Here is a 19,933-nt window from a genome sequence, read left to right on the forward strand (position 1 = left end):
TCATCCCCTGAATACTGTTGGTCTCCATGGATACTCCTCTCATTCACCTGTGTTCCAACAGCCTCATCACCACACTATATAACACTTCCAGTGTCTCCCAGTACATGTGAAGTACTGCCATCACTTCCTGGTCTGCATATCAAGTCTATGTTACATTATGAAAACATTTTGTCTGACATGACATAAAAACGGAATAATATGACATTTATCAAAATGTATGATTATGTTCATTATGTTGTAGTCTCTACATGCAGACCACCTTATTATTTTGGAGACATACACCATCAGAATGGCACTTCCAGATGTGTGTACAGCTGTGTGGAGAATTCCTTCATGGTGTGACGCATGTACAGAGGTGGCAGGAGGCAGAGGCTGCAAACTGAAAGCTTCATTATCCATGGTAAAAAGAAACACCAAGACTCAGGCCAAACGGCAGTAATAATGTAGATAGCAGCACTTTCATGAAAAGGGACATTTCAGACCTTAGTATTGCAAAAAGTATTTGTATTCACAATTATTGTATTAATGTTGAGGACATCTGATTAATATGAAAATATTGATTTCTTCAGAAATGCATTTTATGATCATATTCAGAGAGCTGCCACTGTGTACGTAATGGGGTTGAAGAAAAACATTGCCCAGATCTTGAAAAAATGACCAATAATTATAAAGAGCTAATGCTTGAGATGAGAAAATATGATTTTGTGATTGATAAAAATATCCTTAATGCTGTGATGTACACAGAGAAATGATACATTTAAGCAAAAAATTTGAAAATGTCAAAGTCCAATTTGAATCATTATAGTGGACCCATGTGGGTTGGAGTCCTGCCAAGCACTGAACGATTCGGTGAACGAATCTTTTGAACGAATATTTTTAGTGAACTGATTCTAATGATTCAGTTCATCTAAAAGAACTGCTGTGCCCATCACTAACAAATAATGTTACTGACGATCAATGGACACACAATTAATTAGAAAAACGACCACATCGTGCCGCTGCCTCTATGTACTCCATATGTGCGAGCTATAAACTGGTGCATTACGGTTGCCACCTAACGGCAGAAATAAGAACTGCAGGCAATACGCTAATCTTCAAATAAAACGAACTTTAAGACTGACAAGTAAATAACATTCGTTTGTAGACAATTATCCGTCCAATGAGTAGAGATGTCACGTTTTGTGGTTAACTCTGACAAGCATACATTACTGCTAATTTAATTCATGTGGCAGAATATTTATTTGACAGCAGTTAAATAAAACGACAAGGTATTATGGGTCATTTAGTCCAATACTCCGCAAAAGGTAATTATTTTGCTAGCGTTTGCTTTCCCCCTTTTACGTTGCTAAGTGTTTCTGCATATCGGAGTCATGGAGAAAAACATGTTTTGATATCAAGGTAAATCGCCAAGGTGAAACTCCAAACAAAATATCTAAAATCCCTCAGTCGTTTACCGACCCCCAAAGAGACAAGACACTTTTGCATTTGCTGTGGAAAAAAATCAACAAATATCTCCAAATATCTACAAATTAATATCTTCAAACAATTAATATCTCCATTTAATATCTTCAACGTATTAATATATTGAATTAATATATTTACTGAATTAATATCTCGAATTAACATATTCAACGAGTTAATATCTCGAATTAATTTGTTTAACCTGTTTAAAATGTTGTTTTCCCTGCCTTTCACTGGGCTGCGACCAGTGCTCCTTTGTGCCACTGGAGTTTCGGCCGTTGTTTGGTCTTTTCTCGTTTACAGGCGGCGGGTCCGAGATCAACAGACGGAAGTCGAAGCTGCAGCTCATACCGACACCTGCGACGGTAAATTAGGCAGCTAGCGACGAACACACCCCTATATTCGCAAGCTAGTTTGCTACATTAAACTAGCTACCTATCACTATGTTACTTAGCCTAACTAAATTGGCTACCCTTTAATGGCAAATTTAAACTAGGTTGTGTGGCGAGCAGAACTAACAAAAACCCAAAAAGAAGATGCACGACTACGCCACCTAGGGGAATTTCACCCCAAGGAATTATACTGGGGCAAATGAAAGCCTCAGCACAAACGAAAACCATTAACGAAAAGGACACAAGTTCAAGACCACTGGACCAGAGAGGTAGTTTCAATAATTTCTTTAATATAAAAATATACTTCGACCACTTTATGGATCGTATATAAAAATATATAATTTGCACAGACTCACAATGACAAGTAAAACAAGAGGGAACAGGGCTGCGGCCTTGGTAATTAAGATGAGAGCTATGAGATCACCTCTATACTGTACGCTCACCGTGACCATACTTCACACTCAATACTCTTCACTCACTACCACACCCGTGCACGAGATTCCACCACCTGGGACATCTGCCTCTGTCCGGCCTGCAGCTCCTGCCCTGCACAAACAATCAAATAATTAAACAAAACCCGGACAATAAGAAGACCAATAAGTCACAAACACAACCCAAAAAACCAAACGCTTTGCAGCGCAGTTTGGCACCAACACTATTTAAAGAAACCACGAAACAAATCACACCACAAAATCACTGCAAACGAAAAAGGGATAAAGAAATAAAAACCAGACACTCAACCAAATCAAACATGTAAAACTAAGAAGGTCGCCGCCAAACTGAGCCTAAACACGTAACAGGGAAAACAAATAGAAAACACGAAACACACGATCACTCGAACGACGTGAATCACGAACGGCCCAAACAAAACAGCAGCACTGCCGGCTACTGGAACCACGCGCAAACTTTATTTTTGGGTGAAAGTTGCTGTTGTATTCTCTCCCCTTTATGACTGGAATCCGCTGGTTGCTCCAACAGCCACGGCGAATTCTTCACAACAGCGCGATGACTAAACAAAGGAAAATGAATTAAAAACAAATCCCTTTATTAAAAGTGCCAATAATCAGCAATCCCACCTTACCTAACCAGGTTGTTCTCAAATAGCAACTGCCCACCCGTGGTAGATATCAGCACAGTAATTCTCTTGACGCGCCCACCGAACTGCGACGAAACAGCAGAGCATGTCAATTCTCCGCGCACAGCACTTACTGATAATCAGACGCCCAAAAGAAGCGCCATACCTCGACGGTATTAAGCTGGTCCAACAATGATGACTCGCCACCATTAGAGGTGCTGGAAAAACCTGATGACAGCAGGGGATCTGCCCACATAACCACACCCCTGCTATTTATAACCCCAGGATACACCTACCCCGCGACTCACACGGCTCCACCACAATTTGTAATTAGGGAGGGAATTAGTGAGATTACCCCCAAAAATCTCACTCTGCCACATTCTACCCCCACATTTAATATCGTCGCCCCGACGATAAACCCATGTAGAAACCACTAGTGCCATGGTCCAAACACGGCCAACTGTACATTTGACACAGAGCTGTGTGGCTCGTCTGCCTCACAAACCCCACCGACCGCACGCATCCTTGCAGGTCTTGCTATTAAGCAACCGATAGTCTACACACATGTGCAAACTCCCATACTTCCCCGTCACCAACACGACAGGAGAGGCACATACACTACTACTCCCTCTCACTACCCGAGACTCGAGAAGCTGATCGATATGAGCCTTTACGACGTCATACTCGGATGGAGGAATGTGTCTATACCTCTGCCACACTGGTGCCCTATCCAACAAAGGAATTTCAGGTGCTATAAGGTTGGTGCAACCCAGATCACCCATGGGCTAACAACTGAATTGTAATCCTGTAGAAGAAACTTCACTTCACTCGGTTCCTGGTCTGTCAGTGCCGATCAGTCCACAGCCTCTATTCCAGGCTGCACAGCAGTAGCTGCTACGAAGGTTCGCATTGCAGCAGTGGTGGACCTAACATCCATAACCCCAGTAGGAAGGCTAACAACCTGAACACTGCTTAAAAACCCAAGGTGTGTTTGTTCCTTCATTGACGACAGGAACATACACTGTACCCTTATCCACCGGAACTAGGCAGGAAGAGGCCGATAGCCCGGCTGGCAACCCAGCCTCAGGAGGTTCAAATAGAACAGAGCGACCAAAAGGTAACTCCGCACAAGTGCTACATCCAACTCCAGATAACCGATATATGGGATATCAAACCCATTAACAACCCGTAGTTGTAGCCAATGACAGGACTGGAGACGGTCCTGACCCCAAGGTTCAAACTGCTGCAAAAAGAAGCTCTCGGTGACGGTAGACACCATAGAACCCGTGTCCAACAGACAAGACTGAAACGCCCCCAATTACAATATCGGGGCAAGATGACATTAGCCTAGAAACAGTACCTGGCTTGGAGCCCAAAGATACCCCTTCTGAACTGTGGCTCTGCAGCTCAGTGGGCATTAGTTTTCCGACTGCTGATGGTGAGCGGACTCTGCTGCCCTTAAGGGTGGGCCCCGATTGGAGTGCAACACCCGTTCCCCATCACACTCTCTTGCAAAATGACCAGGCCGCTGGCATCGGCGACAAATGACACGCCCTTGTTGAAAGGGACGATTACGTTCTGAGGACGTCTGCAAAGAAGCAACAGTTTGAGTTAACTTATCAAGTTGAGCTTGCTGACGCTTCACCAACTCTTTCAACTCTTGCAACTCAGATGACCTTGACGCACTGGGTGAAACTGAACAGGGACTCCCCTGCACACCATACTGTAAGCCATATGCCGATGGTAGGGAGAGACAACGTCCCCTGGCACCCCCTGGCAATCCTTCCCTCTCCCATCGAATGGCCTCTCCACGCACCTCTAACAATGTGGCAGTGGGCTGCTGCCGAACAAACTGCTTCAACTCTCTACGGAGAGCACCGTCTAAAACATGTTCTACAAACTGATCCCGAAGTAAAACCTGCGCGTTTAACATTCCCTCTGGGGCCTGTTGCTTTACCGGTTCCATCAACGCCATCAATGCTAATGAGAACTCCTGTAATGTTTCCCCTTCCTGCTGTTTTCTTGAGAAAAAGGCCTGCTGTAATGTTACATAAGATTGTGAGCACTCGTAAAGATCTTTTAAAATGGTAAAAATGCTAGCTGGATCCCCCCTCTCTATATTAGAGCGGTACTTTATTTCTTCCCTTGCCTCCCCTTCCAAATGGTCAAAAATAAAGAAAGCCTGATCGGATACCGAGAGATGGCGGGCTCGCATACAAGCTTTAACTTCTTCTATCCATTCCACTATACCGATCCCAGTCTTACCATTAAAAAACGAACATTTACGATCGCGAGGGACAACCACCAAACGCTCCGTAACACTAGCACCCGTTGAAGGGGCATTACTTACACCAACAGGAACAGCTGGGGTAACTACACTAGCACCAGTTGGTACAGTAGCCCTTTCCTGGAGTAATCGCTCATTATCAGCCTTAAGCTGCATGACTAGGTCTCGAAGCTGCTGTATCTCTTCCTCCATTTTAATAGCAGGTGTGCTATAACACAAAAACAACCCAGTCAAACTACCAGTCCCTCAAACAAATGCTGCTGTTTTGTATCAAAAAAAAAAAGAGAAAAAAAAATAATCAATCCCCAAAACATACAAACTAATACACTCTACGTCTCTGGTACTCAGTGGATCCTGCCGACTACGCCAAAATGTGGCGAGCAGAACTAACAAAAACCCAAAAAGAAGATGCACGACTACGCCACCTAGGGGAATTTCACCCCAAGGAATTATACTGGGGCAAATGAAAGCCTCAGCACAAACGAAAACCATTAACGAAAAGGACACAAGTTCAAGACCACTGGACCAGAGAGGTAGTTTCAATAATTTCTTTAATATAAAAATATACTTCGACCACTTTATGGATCGTATATAAAAATATATAATTTGCACAGACTCACAATGACAAGTAAAACAAGAGGGAACAGGGCTGCGGCCTTGGTAATTAAGATGAGAGCTATGAGATCACCTCTATACTGTACGCTCACCGTGACCATACTTCACACTCAATACTCTTCACTCACTACCACACCCGTGCACGAGATTCCACCACCTGGGACATCTGCCTCTGTCCGGCCTGCAGCTCCTGCCCTGCACAAACAATCAAATAATTAAACAAAACCCGGACAATAAGAAGACCAATAAGTCACAAACACAACCCAAAAAACCAAACGCTTTGCAGCGCAGTTTGGCACCAACACTATTTAAAGAAACCACGAAACAAATCACACCACAAAATCACTGCAAACGAAAAAGGGATAAAGAAATAAAAACCAGACACTCAACCAAATCAAACATGTAAAACTAAGAAGGTCGCCGCCAAACTGAGCCTAAACACGTAACAGGGAAAACAAATAGAAAACACGAAACACACGATCACTCGAACGACGTGAATCACGAACGGCCCAAACAAAACAGCAGCACTGCCGGCTACTGGAACCACGCGCAAACTTTATTTTTGGGTGAAAGTTGCTGTTGTATTCTCTCCCCTTTATGACTGGAATCCGCTGGTTGCTCCAACAGCCACGGCGAATTCTTCACAACAGCGCGATGACTAAACAAAGGAAAATGAATTAAAAACAAATCCCTTTATTAAAAGTGCCAATAATCAGCAATCCCACCTTACCTAACCAGGTTGTTCTCAAATAGCAACTGCCCACCCGTGGTAGATATCAGCACAGTAATTCTCTTGACGCGCCCACCGAACTGCGACGAAACAGCAGAGCATGTCAATTCTCCGCGCACAGCACTTACTGATAATCAGACGCCCAAAAGAAGCGCCATACCTCGACGGTATTAAGCTGGTCCAACAATGATGACTCGCCACCATTAGAGGTGCTGGAAAAACCTGATGACAGCAGGGGATCTGCCCACATAACCACACCCCTGCTATTTATAACCCCAGGATACACCTACCCCGCGACTCACACGGCTCCACCACAATTTGTAATTAGGGAGGGAATTAGTGAGATTACCCCCAAAAATCTCACTCTGCCACAGTTGCATCAAAGTTTTTAATATTTCAGTGTTTTTTAAACATCTTCCTTAGGACATGATCGGGAGCCTTTTGCATTGGACGAAGGCATCTTTGAGACGCTCCATACCCCGATCCGAGAGGTAGTTGGCTATTATTGGTGAAATCTTTCTTAGCCAGCTTCATTCTGTTTAAATCAAATCAAATCAAATATATTTGTATAGCGCTTTTCACAACACGTTGTCACAACATGTACAGGATTTAGGGAAGTTTCTGTGCAGAACTGTAGCATGCATTGTTTATTTGCATGCTGGTCACAATAGTAAAATGCAGGTCGCACATACTTGTCTAGTCGCAAAGTAACACGTATTTGGTTTTCTCCATAGTTGAGGCTTATACAGACTCGCCAAGGATTGGACAGAGCACATAGGATGTTTGCCTTCACCTTCTCACGAATGGGTTCTTCAGCTACACAGGTTCCCTTAAGTTTTTAATGTGTATCACAGGCACAAAAATATTTTGTTACCTGAGGGTTTATAAGGGGTTTGTCCATTTCAGTGGTAAAGTTATTTTTCTGCTTGACTGCAGGTGGTGGAGGTGAAGCTCCAGCACAAGTCCATCTACAGTGGGCTGGAGAGTGAGCACTGGTGGGTGCTCAACAATGACTTTTACTGGATAGGTGCAGAGGTGAGTCATGGGAACAGGTTCACAATTTCAGTAAGAATGGACATGCTACTGTAAATGTCCCTTCAACCTAATCTTTTCCTTGTATTTGTAGCTTACCCTCCACCACTTTGCCAGCGCTAGTGCCGTGGCCTGCATCAAGGTAACAAAGAGTCTTGACTATAAGCATCTTTCACTAGCTTGTCCCATTCTGAATTACACTCATCAGCATGTCCTCTGTTAATTCAGCGGAGGGGATCCAGCATCACAGACGCCACCATCTACCTGCGCACCTGTTCAACAACAACGTCGGTGCAGAATATTTTTCTGGTTAGTGCTTCCTCCTTTCTGATTGCATTTAGAATTATTTGTGGTGAGGTTTTTAGAAAATGATATCTAAAGGCATTTTTATTGTGTGTGTTTTGTAGCAAACGGTGGTGTCCACTTGGTTTAAGGGTGTCTCCATTGGTTCGGATGACATTTTCAGGTCATCCGAATCTAGTCACACCCAGACCCTGGAGACACCGAACCCAGCTGTTTTTTCCAGCAGTCCATCCCCACCGAGAGCACCCCCTCAACGACCACCTCCAGGCTTTTAAACACCTACACATGAATTGAATTCTTATATAAATTCATAATTTCACTGTGTGGCATGCGTTTTATTTTTCTACGTAATTTAATATTTTTGCTTGCATGTGTGTTTTTCAGATGCTGAAGGTTTTCCCATAACCACATGAGGACTAGATGTTGGTCTTTTGGGACACAGAGGTAGAACATCACATGGACTGATCACCCACCTGGAGCGTTTTACATCTGCCCCTTCTCTTTCCCCCAACACTCTGTTTCATCTTTTGAGGTTTGTGTAACCCTAACTCATCTTCCAGATTTCTCATGAAAACATAAAGCTGTGTGTAGTCTTTATTCTGCTTTTCTGTCTCTTTCGTTCTGTCCATCATGTGGGTCTCCTGTGCTTCTTCCTGGATTAGAGACTACCGACAGCTGTGCAACCTGAATTTCACGCAGGCTCCCAGGACAAGAGGACTACTGCAGTTTGTGGACCAGGACAGAATAATAAGCCTTGACAAGATGTGCATCAGGATGATGAGAGACTTTATGATCCACGCCAGAGAACAGAGACAAGACCAGAGGACTGAACGGCATCAAGAACCGATCGTCGGGATTATTAGAACAATCACCATCGTCAGTGTGCAAGGAACTGTGAGGAAAGCCCGAAAGAATCACCATTCGTGGACTATTCATCATCACCGTGGACAACCATCAGGATTACAGATTCGACCATTTTGGGATTTTTGGTTATCAACAGCAGATTATCAGTGCTCCTGTCATCCTCATCAGACCTCTACAACTAACTCAGAATGCTGCAGCACGACTGGTCTTCAATCTCCCTAAGTTCTCACATGTGACTCCTCTGCTACGCTCTCTTCACTGGCTTCCAGTAGCGGCACGCATCAGATATAAAACATTGATGCTTGCTTACAAAGCCAAAAATGGACTGGCCCCTCCCTACATGATGTCCATGGTCAAAAGCCAATCCGTACAGCGAACACTCAGAAACTCAAGCTTGGCTCGACTCGAAACTCCATGCTTAAAGTCTCATGGAAGACAAAGCTCCAAACTATTCTCCGTCCTGGCTCCAAGATGGTGGAACGATCTTCCATTAGCTGCTAGGACTGCAGAGTCTATTGCTATCTTCAAGCGTAGACTGAAGACCCACCTGTTTGTTGAGTTCTTACCAGAGCACTAACTCAGCTGATACCACTTGCCGTGGTTCTTTAAATGGTATGTTTGTCTGTGGTTATTTGTGCTTCTTGGCAAATGTCTAACTTGCAAAAACACTAGGTAATGACATTGACTCCTGTAGTTTAGTAGTAGTCTGACTCAATGGTATCTTGAATTCTGGCCTATTCGTACTATTTCCTAGGATGAATTCTGTGATTGAATGCAAAGCACTTTGTAAGTCGCTCTGGATAAGAGCGTCTGCTAAATGCCGTAAATGTAAATGATTTTGTAAATTGTTAGTGAAATAGTTATTATTGTTTTATAAATATTTATCAGTAATGTGATTGTGTTTTAATTGCAAAGGAGTCATACTGTCTTGTATTTTACCTTTGGTGTTACTCATGTAATCATCAGTATGCTTAGTCTGATTGTGTGGTTTGTGTGTGACTTGTGTATTAGTCTGTATAATTAGATTTTGTGTTTTTGTGTGATTTGTGTATTTAACCAGGCCACCCGAAGGGGACTGGTCCCTGCTGGATACACGCACCTATCCGGATACAAGCACCTGCCTGTGGATGTACTGATGCCAGGGTTAGACGTGCCATTGCCACAAGAGGTCGTGCGGATGCTAGTTCCTATCAGAGGCTCACCATCTACACTGAAGGGACTGTGACTACTTGGCCGGGGAACGAGAACTGTGACTACTACTGTAGAACTGTAGAACCACCCTGCGCACCACGGACTTGTGCTAACGGGCCGCCCAATGGAGGATGGGTTCCCTTTTGAGTCTTGGTCCTCCCGAGGTTTCTTCCTATTCCCCTCCATCATAGGGAGTTTTTCCTCGCCACTGTCGCCATTGGCTTGCTCATTAGGGATTTGGACCCATAAGATTGTTAATCTTGTAAAGATTGTGAAAAGCACTATACAAATAAACTTGACTTGACTTAATCATTAGTGAGTTATAGGCTAATTATGTTTTAGGTTGAATGTATCCAGTTATGATATTTGAGTGATTCACTATTTTCCCAGCTAGCAACACTAACCATGCGATACCTGAATTTAGTAAACTATAGTGAGAGAGGAATATTACACTGGAAACACACAGCCTAAATTATTACAAATAAATAAAATGTAGCTTCAAGAGAGGGGAAACAAAAGAAAGTAGAAATTGTTTCTTATAGACAGTTTGCATTGGTGCTTACTAAAATTTCCCTGGTGGAAATTTTCATTTTTTAAAATAAACATTTTAAATGACTAGCTTTTAAATAGTACAAGTGTGCTACAAATGCACAACATAAAATAAAATATAAGTACAAATGTAACGCAGGCACCTCCTCAGCTAGGAGGCAGACAAACGCTGAGGAGAGCGAGATTTATTAGAAGGAATTCCATAATCATAGTCGTAACAACAGGCAGGGGTCGTAACAGGTGAGCCATCCAGGTTTGACAAGTTGATCGGCATAATCAGACACACAAAGAGAACGAACAGGGCAATGGGGAGAACACTAAAAGGAATGAACAATGGAACAGGAACAATACTCACGAAATCAAATAACAAGGATCGCGGAGCACATTGGCAAATACCGACGGAGCAAATGAACAGAACAACCGAAAACGGGCTAGGGAGACACAGGGATATAAATACACAGAACTAGACTAGACACAGGTGAAGACAATGACAACATGGGCATGGCAGACAGAAGGAAACTATGGTAACAGACAAGCAAGGCGGGATTAACAAGCAAGGAACAACAAAGACACGAAGAGCAGGACACCGGAGTGACAGCTAGGAGAGGGGGGAGTAGCCCTACGTGACAATAAAATGTAGCTGGGAAAATTATATTACTATATTACAAGTGTGCTGTAAATGCACATCAATGCATAATACATAAACTGTAGCTGGGTAAATTATAGTAGTGTGTCGTTAACAGTGGTGAACGGGATTCTTCAAGCCACCAGATTTAATCCGTCACCATATCCAGTCACGAAAATCCATGAGAAATTTGGTGGAGACACTACACATTACTGAATTGTTTACTAAAACTATTAAGGGAAGGAGAATTGCAGGTGTTCATACACATGTTGACTCGCTAGCCAGCAGATGTGTCAATTCCAGGTTCCGAAAGTAAAAGTCCTCACCAGGATTTTACTCAAGCTTGCTAGATTTTCTAATTAGTGCAATCCAGGTAAAATTAGTGGAATCAACACAATCCAGGAAGCCTGAGCAAAATCCTGTTGAGGACTTTTACTTTCTGAACCTGGAATTGACTCCTCTGCTAGCCAGGTAAAATGAAATGAAATGTGTGCTCATTTCACATTGCACATTTCATTTCATTTTAAAATACCTGGCTAGCTAGTCAAGGTGTGTATTGAGAACACCTGCAGTTTCCCTTCCCGCCTCCAGAACGCCACTCTGCAGTGTCTACTGAGTCTCTCCTGCTTCTGGAGCCCCATCAGAGCTCAGTGCTCCAGCTGGACAGATCCATCCAGCTGCCAGATGCTCAGGTAGCCAATCAGGAACAGAGGATTCACTTGTCTAAATGAACTGTGCAAATATGATGGCTTAGGGAGGTGTTGTGATGCTGAGAGAAATAAACCACTTTGGTCTCCCTGTTACCTTGCGTAGATGTTTTGCAGATTTGCAGCAAGGCAGGCTCACTAGTCGTAGCTCTTCACAGAAGAAGAAGCTCCTGAGAGCCCTGAATGCCTGTATTTCAGTCAGATGCCCTGCGTTTGGAGAGGACTACGAACAGGTTCAGCTAAACAACCCTCTGAGCCATTTAGAACACATCAGAACCACATGCAGTAGTCTGCAGGAACTGCACACAACCTTCTTTGTTTTCTCACTCTGTTGCTGCTGAAGTCCAGGAGTAATGCCCTTCTGATGTACTGTCTTCCACAGGATGCCTATGAGTTCCTGATGATGTGTTTGCTTCAGCTGAAGGAGGAGGGAGAGACACTCAGGGTTTCCTCCTTCTCTTACATCTGCCCTGTTGCAAATTTTGAGTTTCACCTCAAATCTGTGCGCACCTGCAGCAGGTAATTCTTTGCTATATCACCACATCTCCTTCTTGTAAATCAACTGCTCTTAACATGTGTTTCTTCAGAGTGTGCATTGTCACAAAGTATGCACACACTTGGTATGGGATAATGTGGGTTATTTCTGTGTGAATGTTGTAACCTCTCTGTTGATTTCTGTTGTTTGAAAGCTGTGGACTGCAGAGCTCCAGAGTGGAGGACTTCAACCACCTCTCTGTTAACCTGAGCTCTACCTTGACTGACAGCCTACACAATTACTTCAAGGTCTGTCACCACACACACCCCTACTGGACAACACTTTTTTGCCAGTTTGTTAAGTTAGGGAGCCATCCTAACCATTGTCACTCTCAATCAAAACTTTTTTTCAGTCAACGGTTTTGGAGTTCAAATGTGAATGTCAAGCTCAAGGCACCGAGGCATGTGAAGTGGTGGAGTTCTTCACACTCCCACGGTGAGTCTCGCATTATGTGAATTACCACAAACAATGAGTTTTAAAGCAGTCATCTCACACTCTTCCAGTTCTTACATCATTTTTCCTTTTGGAACAGAGTTCTGATCCACTCCCATCAGACCCTCCCATCAGACACTTCCATCAGACACTTCCTTACGTAACAGAAGTGGCTTTATCCAAGTTAGATGTCGTGCTGTTGACACCTGATTAAAAAATCTTCATCGTATAGAAATCTGGCAAATCTGTTTTGTGTGTGTGTGTGTGTGTGTGTGTGTGTGTGTGTTTTGTTTTTGCTTGTTTTTTGTTAATGACAATTGGATGGATTTTATTCCTCTCTCTACAGCTACAATTTGAATCTGAATTTTGTATATTTATTTAATGAAAATGCAGTTTTACTTTTTCTGTCAAGTTGTAATTTGATCAAATTAAATTTGTACTCCATGACTTGAATTTCTATGCATGTTTTGGAAACATATATCCTTTATAATGTTGTCAAACTACATTCAGTGTAAATGCAGGAAAGGCAATCTATAGATTCAGTCAGGCAATCAGCTGTGAAGAAACAGTTTATAAGCAATCAGGAAATATTTTAGGACAACCTGAAATATTGTTGGACAGTTATAAATTAGAGGGGACTTTAAAATGCAAAAAGAGTATCTGATACTGTACATGTGAAATATAATTGAACCGCACTTTTCATAAAAGCTCAAAGCCCTGCAAGGTGCCCAAGCTGTGTGTGTAATTGTGCAGATTTCTTTCACTAATCAGTATCTTACATTCTAGTATTTGGATTTTTCTAGTATAATAATGTATAAGATGAATCACTAAACCTTAGCACTAAAGGGTGAAGGGATTTCATGATCCATGAACCATGACCATGAACTTGGTCGTCCCCTGCGGAGTATATTGCAGAGTCACTGAAAGGTTGCAAAGGAAAGATTGGGCAAACAAAAACAAAAAAACACACAAAACCCTCACAACATCGGGCATCATCATGACAGTCAAGAGATGATTTAGCCCCAAAACCTCATCTAGATGAGATTCTTAACCCAACTGTGGGCCGCGAACGCCACCTTGAGGGCCTCAAAAGAACAACAGTTTTAAACTTTGGGCCGCAGAGGGCCGCCGGACCGCATTGATTTTGAATAAAATGCAGTACACTTTCTCACCACTAGTAGCGGTAGTGCGTCACTTAGATATTTAAACAACGTATTTAATATAAGTTAAACTTATATAGCGCCTTTCTAGTACCCAAGGACACTTTACAAAAATCCTATGGGGAAAAAAAACAAATAACAATTAAATAAATAAATATAATTAATTAAACCATACTATGACTATGTGGAAGGGAGAAAATACTGAGAGAAAAGGTGAGTTTTAAGCTGAGTTTTGAAGGAGGAAAAGGATGAACAGAAGCGGAGATGTTGCGGGAGGCCATTCCACAGTTTTGGGGCCATTACACAGAATGAGCGCCCACGAGCAGTGACAAGCTTGTATTTTGGAATCACCAGAAGACCTGTGTCTGAGGACCTAAGTGTTTGGTTTGGGATTTAGGGTATAGAAGTTGTGCTAAATAGTCTGGAGCTTACAGCTTCACACTTAACGATAACAGAACGCAGCACTATTACGTCATATAGCTACTGACGTTAACAACGAGGCCGTGACAGCGCTGCACAATAGAACCAGGTCAATATATCGCGAACATCACATTTAAAGTATCTGCAAACCCGACGCGACGACGTTTACATTAATTCTGTTAGGAAGGAGCGTATATCGGACAAATGGGTTGCATTTACTCGTGTATGAAGGTAGCTATCTAACGTTTTTATACGTTGTGGTCTAAAAAGGAGTAACCGGCATTTTTATACCGGTTATTCTCCGATTCTCCGATATTTTCTCCGATATTTTTTCGATTTAAGATGTGATGCTTTTTAGGGTGTACTGAGGTTTCCCATACCCATGATTTGACAAACCAATGGTTTCCTACAGAAAAAGAACAAAGAGGGTGTGAATAGTGAAGTTAAAAAGAAGAAAAAGCAAAGATGGTGGAGACATATAGAGTCATCCTCCCTGACACAAGTAACTGACACTCAGTCCTTGAATGTCAGCTCCTCCTCCATCTCTTGCTCCTCTTCCTCTGAGGGACACTTAACCAGGTATGAAAACCGTCCCAGCCTTATGAATTGTGTAGTCACATGCACATGTGTAGTCACATGCACATTTGGTTATTATTTATTCTGTCTATGATTTTTCCCTGGAATTATTTGCCCCCAGGTCCAACAACAAACTCCCTACTGAACCCAAGAACACGGAAGGGATTGTTCCTGGTCAGAGCTCAGAATCTTTTATGATTTTGTACCTTTGCATAGTATGTTTTAGTCAAAGACACTTACTCCAAGGTTTTGTTCTCTCCATAGGGGCTGCTGATAAAGATGTGTGCTCTGTGCCCATGGATAGGTGGGTACATTATTAAAGTCATCTTCATGGCACAGTAAAGTATGGACAATCTATAATGGTTATATATTGACATTGTGGCATAAATCAAGAGAAACTGAAAAATATTAAAAACAACATTTGTATGTATGTGAACATTTTGTGCACTACACAAACTCCATATTCATCTGTCACTTTACTCTCTCTTTCAGATTGCCGGCTGTTGTGGTAGAGGGAGACTTTCGTGTGCAGAATTTGCAGCACCTGTTACCGCACATCGTCAGTAGTGAAAGGGTGACTGAGAGTGGCCAGGGTGAGGGCCAAGGACACGCCCCCACTGTTTCTGCTGGCAGAGACACAGAGATCCAACAGCTCGGGTAAAGACAGAACACGTTGTGTTTTAGCACACAACCATTACGTGATTTTGCAGTGTACACAGATGTAATGTACACAGTCTTTATCTCTGAACCAAAATAAAGGCACGTAGCAATTAAAGGAGCAATAAGTATTTTTGCAGTTCTTCTTCAAATTCTGAAATTATGTGACATTGACACCTAGTGGCCTGGAAGTTTTACTGATTATGTATTAAATCTATTCTAAACATTAATGTCCTGTTAGGTTTCCCAACATTGGGAATACATGTTATATGAACGCCACTCTGCAGTGTCTTCTGAGTCTCTCCTGCTTCTGGAGCCCCATCAGAGCTCAGTGCTCCAGCTGGACGGATCCATCCAGCTGCCAGATGCTCAGGTACCTGATCAGGAACAGAGAAGTCACATGTCTAAATGAACTGTTCAATTATGAGTGCTTAGAGAGGTGTTGTGATGCTGAGAGTTATAAACCACATTGGTCTCCCTGTTACTGTGCGTAGATGTTTTGCAGATCTACAGCAAGGCAGGCTCACTAGTCGTAGCTCTTCAAAGAAGAAGAAGCTCCTGAGAGCCCTGAATGCCTGTATTTCAGTCAGATGCCCTGCGTTTGGAGAGGACTACGAACAGGTTCGGCTAAACAACCCTCTGAGCCATTCAGAACACATCAGAACCACATGCAGTAGTCTGCAGGAACTGCACACAACCTTCTTTGTTTTCTCAACTCTGTTGCTGCTGAAGTCCAGGAGTAATGCCGTTCCGATGTACTGTCTTCCACAGGATGCTCATGAGTTCCTGATGATGTGTTTGCTTCAGCTGAAGGAGGAGGGAGAGACACTCAGGGTTTCCTCCTTCTCTTACATCTGCCCTGTGGCAAATTTTGAGTTTCACCTCAAATCTGTGCGCACCTGCAGCAGGTAATTCTGTGCTATATCACCACATCTCCTTCTTGTAAATCAACTGTTCTTAACATGTGTTTCTTCAGAGTGTGCATTGTCACAAAGTATGCACACACTTGGTATGGGATAATGTGGGTTATTTCTGTGTGAATGTTGTAACCTCTCTGTTGATTTCTGTTGTTTGAAAGCTGTGGACTGCAGAGCTCCAGAGTGGAGGACTTCAACCACCTCTCTGTTAACCTGAGCTCTACCTTGACTGACAGCCTACACAATTACTTCAAGGTCTGTCACCTCACACACCCCTACTGGACAACACTTTTTTTGCCAGTTTGTTAAGTTAGGGAGCCATCCTAACCATTGTCACTCTCAATGAAAACTTTTTTTCAGTCAACGGTTTTGGAGTTCAAATGTGAATGTGGTCAAGGCACCGAGGCATGTGAAGTGGTGGAGTTCTTCACACTCCCACGGTGAGTCTCGCATTATGTGAATTACCACAAACAATGAGTTTTAAAGCAGTCATCTCACACTCTTCCAATTCTTACATCATTTTTCCTTTTGGAACAGAGTTCTGATCCTCCACATTAAGAGGTTTGACATGATGGGCAAGAAACTAACAAACCTAATGGACATCCCCTCAGAGCTGGACCTCTCTGTCCTCCCTGGAGTGGCTTCACTCGGGCAACCGTTAAGGTCAGCTTGTACAACGGCCTGAGCATACGCTCTCTCACCTCTGTCCACCCTTTCACAATTAGCAATGAGACGCTAACTGAATGGCTTTGTGATGTGTCCACAGTGGACCAGCATACACCCAGGACAAAGGACACGAGGAGGATAATCTGGAGAAAAGCTCTGTGCCAGAACAAGGTAAACATCAGCCATTTTCCTACAGTGATCAATTAAATTTTGGATTTACAACCTGTCTACGTTTATACGTACCTGCCATAATGATGTAGTTCTCTCAACCCATTAGTAGTAAATGAGAGCAGAGAAGGACAGGGAGAGAAAGTACAGCACGTCAGCCCACTGGTGAGGAAATAGAGAGAGAGATGAAAAAGAAGATTGAAAGATGCTGAGAGAGACTGAGAAAGACAGGCTGAGAGAGATAGATAGATATGAGAGAGACCCATATCAACGATCTAAGATGCATTCTTACTTAATCATATGAAAAAACAGATGTACTTGTTGTTTGCAGGAAACTGTTCACACAGACATCTACAGACTCCACGCTGTGGTGTCTCATTTGGGTGGCAGCATGGACAGTGGTGAGCAGTCTGATAATATCCACAAACATGCAGTAGAAACTATAAAGTGACTAATGACATCTTGCTTCCCTGACAGGGCACTACATCAGCGACGTAGCTGAGGAGAAAGGAGAGTGCTGGTTAAAATTCAACGATTCAAAGGTTTCAAAAAAGACAGAGCCAGCCGTCCTTAAGAGCAGGGCAAAAACAGCCTACCTGCTTTTCTACATGCAAAGGTAGTAGCTCACCTTCTAACTCAGGTACATCTGCTGAAACACATAGAGAACTGGCTGAATTCCAGCTGCTCCTGTTTTGCTGTTGTCTCCAGTGGGGCTGGAGAGAAGAACGTGGTCCCGTGGATGGTGGACCAGGGAGAAGCAGCAGTATCCCCCTAAACCCAACTCCATGCCATGACTAAGTCAGGATACACATGTAAGCACCTACATCCTCACTTAACAAGACAGGCTACACATCTGCTCAGTTCAGTTCAGGTCTATTTCTGTCTGTTCCTGTCGTCCAATCGTAGGAGATCATTCATTAAGAACGGCTTCTGCCTTTCAGATTTGGGAACATAAATACCTCGGTCCATGGGGACAGATACAAATTCCATAAGATTTTACATGTTGGCAGAAACCTAACCTTTACCCTGCCCTTACAATCAAAATTATAAGGCTAGACACAATTAGAAACTTCCTTCCTAAATTACCACTCACACTGGTATGTGTGGTATATTACATCTTTTTATATTACTGGTAAGTTTCAAGTGAGTTATTATTTGTTCAACATTAACACTCCTCCCCCCTTGTGTGATAAGGCTACAGACTACCATTTTAAAATGATTAATGCTTAGATGGTATTTTCATTACAATTAATTAGTTAAACATGATTCAGACCAGCAGACTACAGGCAACTGCTAAATAACAAGCTTTAAAGGTGATCATCACTTCAATGCTATATCCGTTATATCTGTTAATGGGTTGCGTTTCTATGGGAATTGTGTAAATAGCCCCTTGCTTTTCTTCCAAATCTTAGTAGATAAAAGGCTTTCTAATAAAAAATGACTATTCATGAATGACGTCACTTTAGACAGCATGTAGCCTAGATGACCTGTCAACGCTTGATTTTCTCCACCATTCATGTGTTAAAGGCCAGAAAAGGCGTGACACAGGCGGACACTGCTCCCGACTCTGGCAAGTACGCAACAAAGCGGAAAGACTTCCGTTGTTTGAAGGGTGAACCGAGTGAACCAAGCGGTGTCTGTTTTGTCCGACTGATCTGAGAAGTTGGGACGTGCCGGAGTAAATACAGCTGAGCTGCTGGTGAAAGCGAGAACGTGAGAGACTCTGCTGCTGGTGCTGTCTGTGCACGAGAAGCGCACTGATAAAAAGCTAAGTGCAACCCCCTACCTTTTTAGAAGAATTTTAACCTTCTGCCATCCACCAGTCGTAGTTTTAGGGCAGTACATTTTAATTTTTCATTTTTGTTTTAGTTTGTTGGAGTCCGTTGCTATAAATAGCTAAGTTGCTTTCTATTAGGCTGGGTACTGCTATAGGTTTATTTCATTATTTGATTTTTGGTTGTGTGTAAGGGATTTGGATTTGTTTGGTTTGATTTATTTTGGGGTTTATAATTTGGAGGGTTTGCTGTGGTGTTAAGTAGTTTTTTTTTTCCAGTGCTAGCCTATTAGGGAACATTTTGTTTGGCTAAAATATTCTATATTCTTTGGGCTCCATTTTTGTGTTGCGTCTTTGTGGGTTTGTGTGTTTCTTTGTTACAATTTCAGTTATTTTGAGTGGTGACTGCGTTTTGTTTTTGTTCTGTCCTTTGTCTGCAGCATTGCTATCCAGAACACTAAGTGGACTGTTGCGTGTCCCTCCTTGAACTGGCTGCCGAGGTTCTGGACTGGGACTGGGTGCACTTGGAGTTGATGGATTTTTTTTTTTTTTTTTTTTTTATATATAAAATTCTTTTGTTGAATAAATATATTGTGCAAATTCCCATCTTCTCTCTGCATTTGTCAACTTGCGACTCCCCAAGGTGTAGTGGTTGGGATTGGGCTAAGGGAAATATAAAATTTTGCCCTTTGTCGGGAAAGGCCGTGACATTAGTAGTAAATAGTTCTTGGTTCTTTTCTCTGGCTGTTTGCCTAATGTCGCTCCTCAGTCATTTTGGACTCCTCAGTTTTTACATT

The 19,933-nt window shown here is 42.7% G+C and overlaps 2 protein-coding genes and 3 long non-coding RNA genes across 8 annotated transcripts; 3 read left to right on the forward strand and 2 right to left on the reverse strand.

The window, feature by feature from the left end:
- Position 1: 1 nt before the first annotated feature.
- Positions 2 to 10,259, forward strand: LOC143508077 (uncharacterized). Of its 3 annotated transcripts, XM_076996641.1 has the most exons (10): positions 2 to 130; positions 242 to 400; positions 6,984 to 7,051; positions 7,295 to 7,384; positions 7,497 to 7,595; positions 7,687 to 7,734; positions 7,821 to 7,901; positions 8,000 to 8,427; positions 8,558 to 9,371; positions 9,820 to 10,259. In XM_076996641.1, exons 2-8 carry the CDS (start codon positions 346 to 348, stop codon positions 8,168 to 8,170), a joined length of 612 nt encoding a protein of 203 aa, XP_076852756.1. In that variant the 5' UTR covers positions 2 to 130; positions 242 to 345; the 3' UTR covers positions 8,171 to 8,427; positions 8,558 to 9,371; positions 9,820 to 10,259. The 3 variants fall into 3 exon arrangements, with proteins under 3 accessions (XP_076852756.1, XP_076852757.1, XP_076852755.1); XM_076996642.1 differs by having other exon boundaries at positions 24 to 400; XM_076996640.1 differs by lacking the exons at positions 2 to 130; positions 242 to 400 and adding an exon at positions 5,599 to 5,748.
- Positions 2,124 to 3,331, reverse strand: LOC143508080 (uncharacterized). Its single transcript, XR_013129167.1, has 2 exons — positions 3,095 to 3,331; positions 2,124 to 3,014 (listed from the first exon to the last, which is right to left on the reverse strand). It is a non-coding gene; the product is annotated as an uncharacterized LOC143508080 (long non-coding RNA).
- On the reverse strand, positions 5,750 to 6,926 carry LOC143508079 (uncharacterized). Its single transcript, XR_013129166.1, has 2 exons — positions 6,721 to 6,926; positions 5,750 to 6,640 (listed from the first exon to the last, which is right to left on the reverse strand). It is a non-coding gene; the product is annotated as an uncharacterized LOC143508079 (long non-coding RNA).
- Positions 10,260 to 14,232: 3,973 nt separating the features above from the next.
- Positions 14,233 to 16,354, forward strand: LOC143508075 (ubiquitin carboxyl-terminal hydrolase 37-like). The gene is made up of 8 exons (XM_076996639.1): positions 14,233 to 14,609; positions 14,791 to 14,957; positions 15,076 to 15,128; positions 15,219 to 15,258; positions 15,447 to 15,611; positions 15,853 to 15,984; positions 16,106 to 16,232; positions 16,349 to 16,354. The coding sequence occupies exons 1-8, from the start codon at positions 14,583 to 14,585 to the stop codon at positions 16,352 to 16,354; spliced, it is 717 nt and encodes a 238-aa protein (XP_076852754.1). The 5' UTR covers positions 14,233 to 14,582.
- A 713-nt stretch (positions 16,355 to 17,067) lies between these two features.
- LOC143508076 (uncharacterized) lies at positions 17,068 to 19,684 on the forward strand. Of its 2 annotated transcripts, none has more exons than XR_013129164.1 (5): positions 17,068 to 17,191; positions 17,295 to 17,763; positions 17,840 to 17,978; positions 18,071 to 18,174; positions 18,890 to 19,684. It is a non-coding gene; the product is annotated as an uncharacterized LOC143508076 (long non-coding RNA). The 2 variants fall into 2 exon arrangements; XR_013129165.1 differs by having other exon boundaries at positions 17,295 to 17,760.
- Positions 19,685 to 19,933: the final 249 nt, after the last annotated feature.

Source organism: Brachyhypopomus gauderio, unplaced genomic scaffold, assembly GCF_052324685.1.
Source record: "Brachyhypopomus gauderio isolate BG-103 unplaced genomic scaffold, BGAUD_0.2 sc774, whole genome shotgun sequence".
NCBI lineage: Eukaryota > Metazoa > Chordata > Actinopteri > Gymnotiformes > Hypopomidae > Brachyhypopomus > Brachyhypopomus gauderio.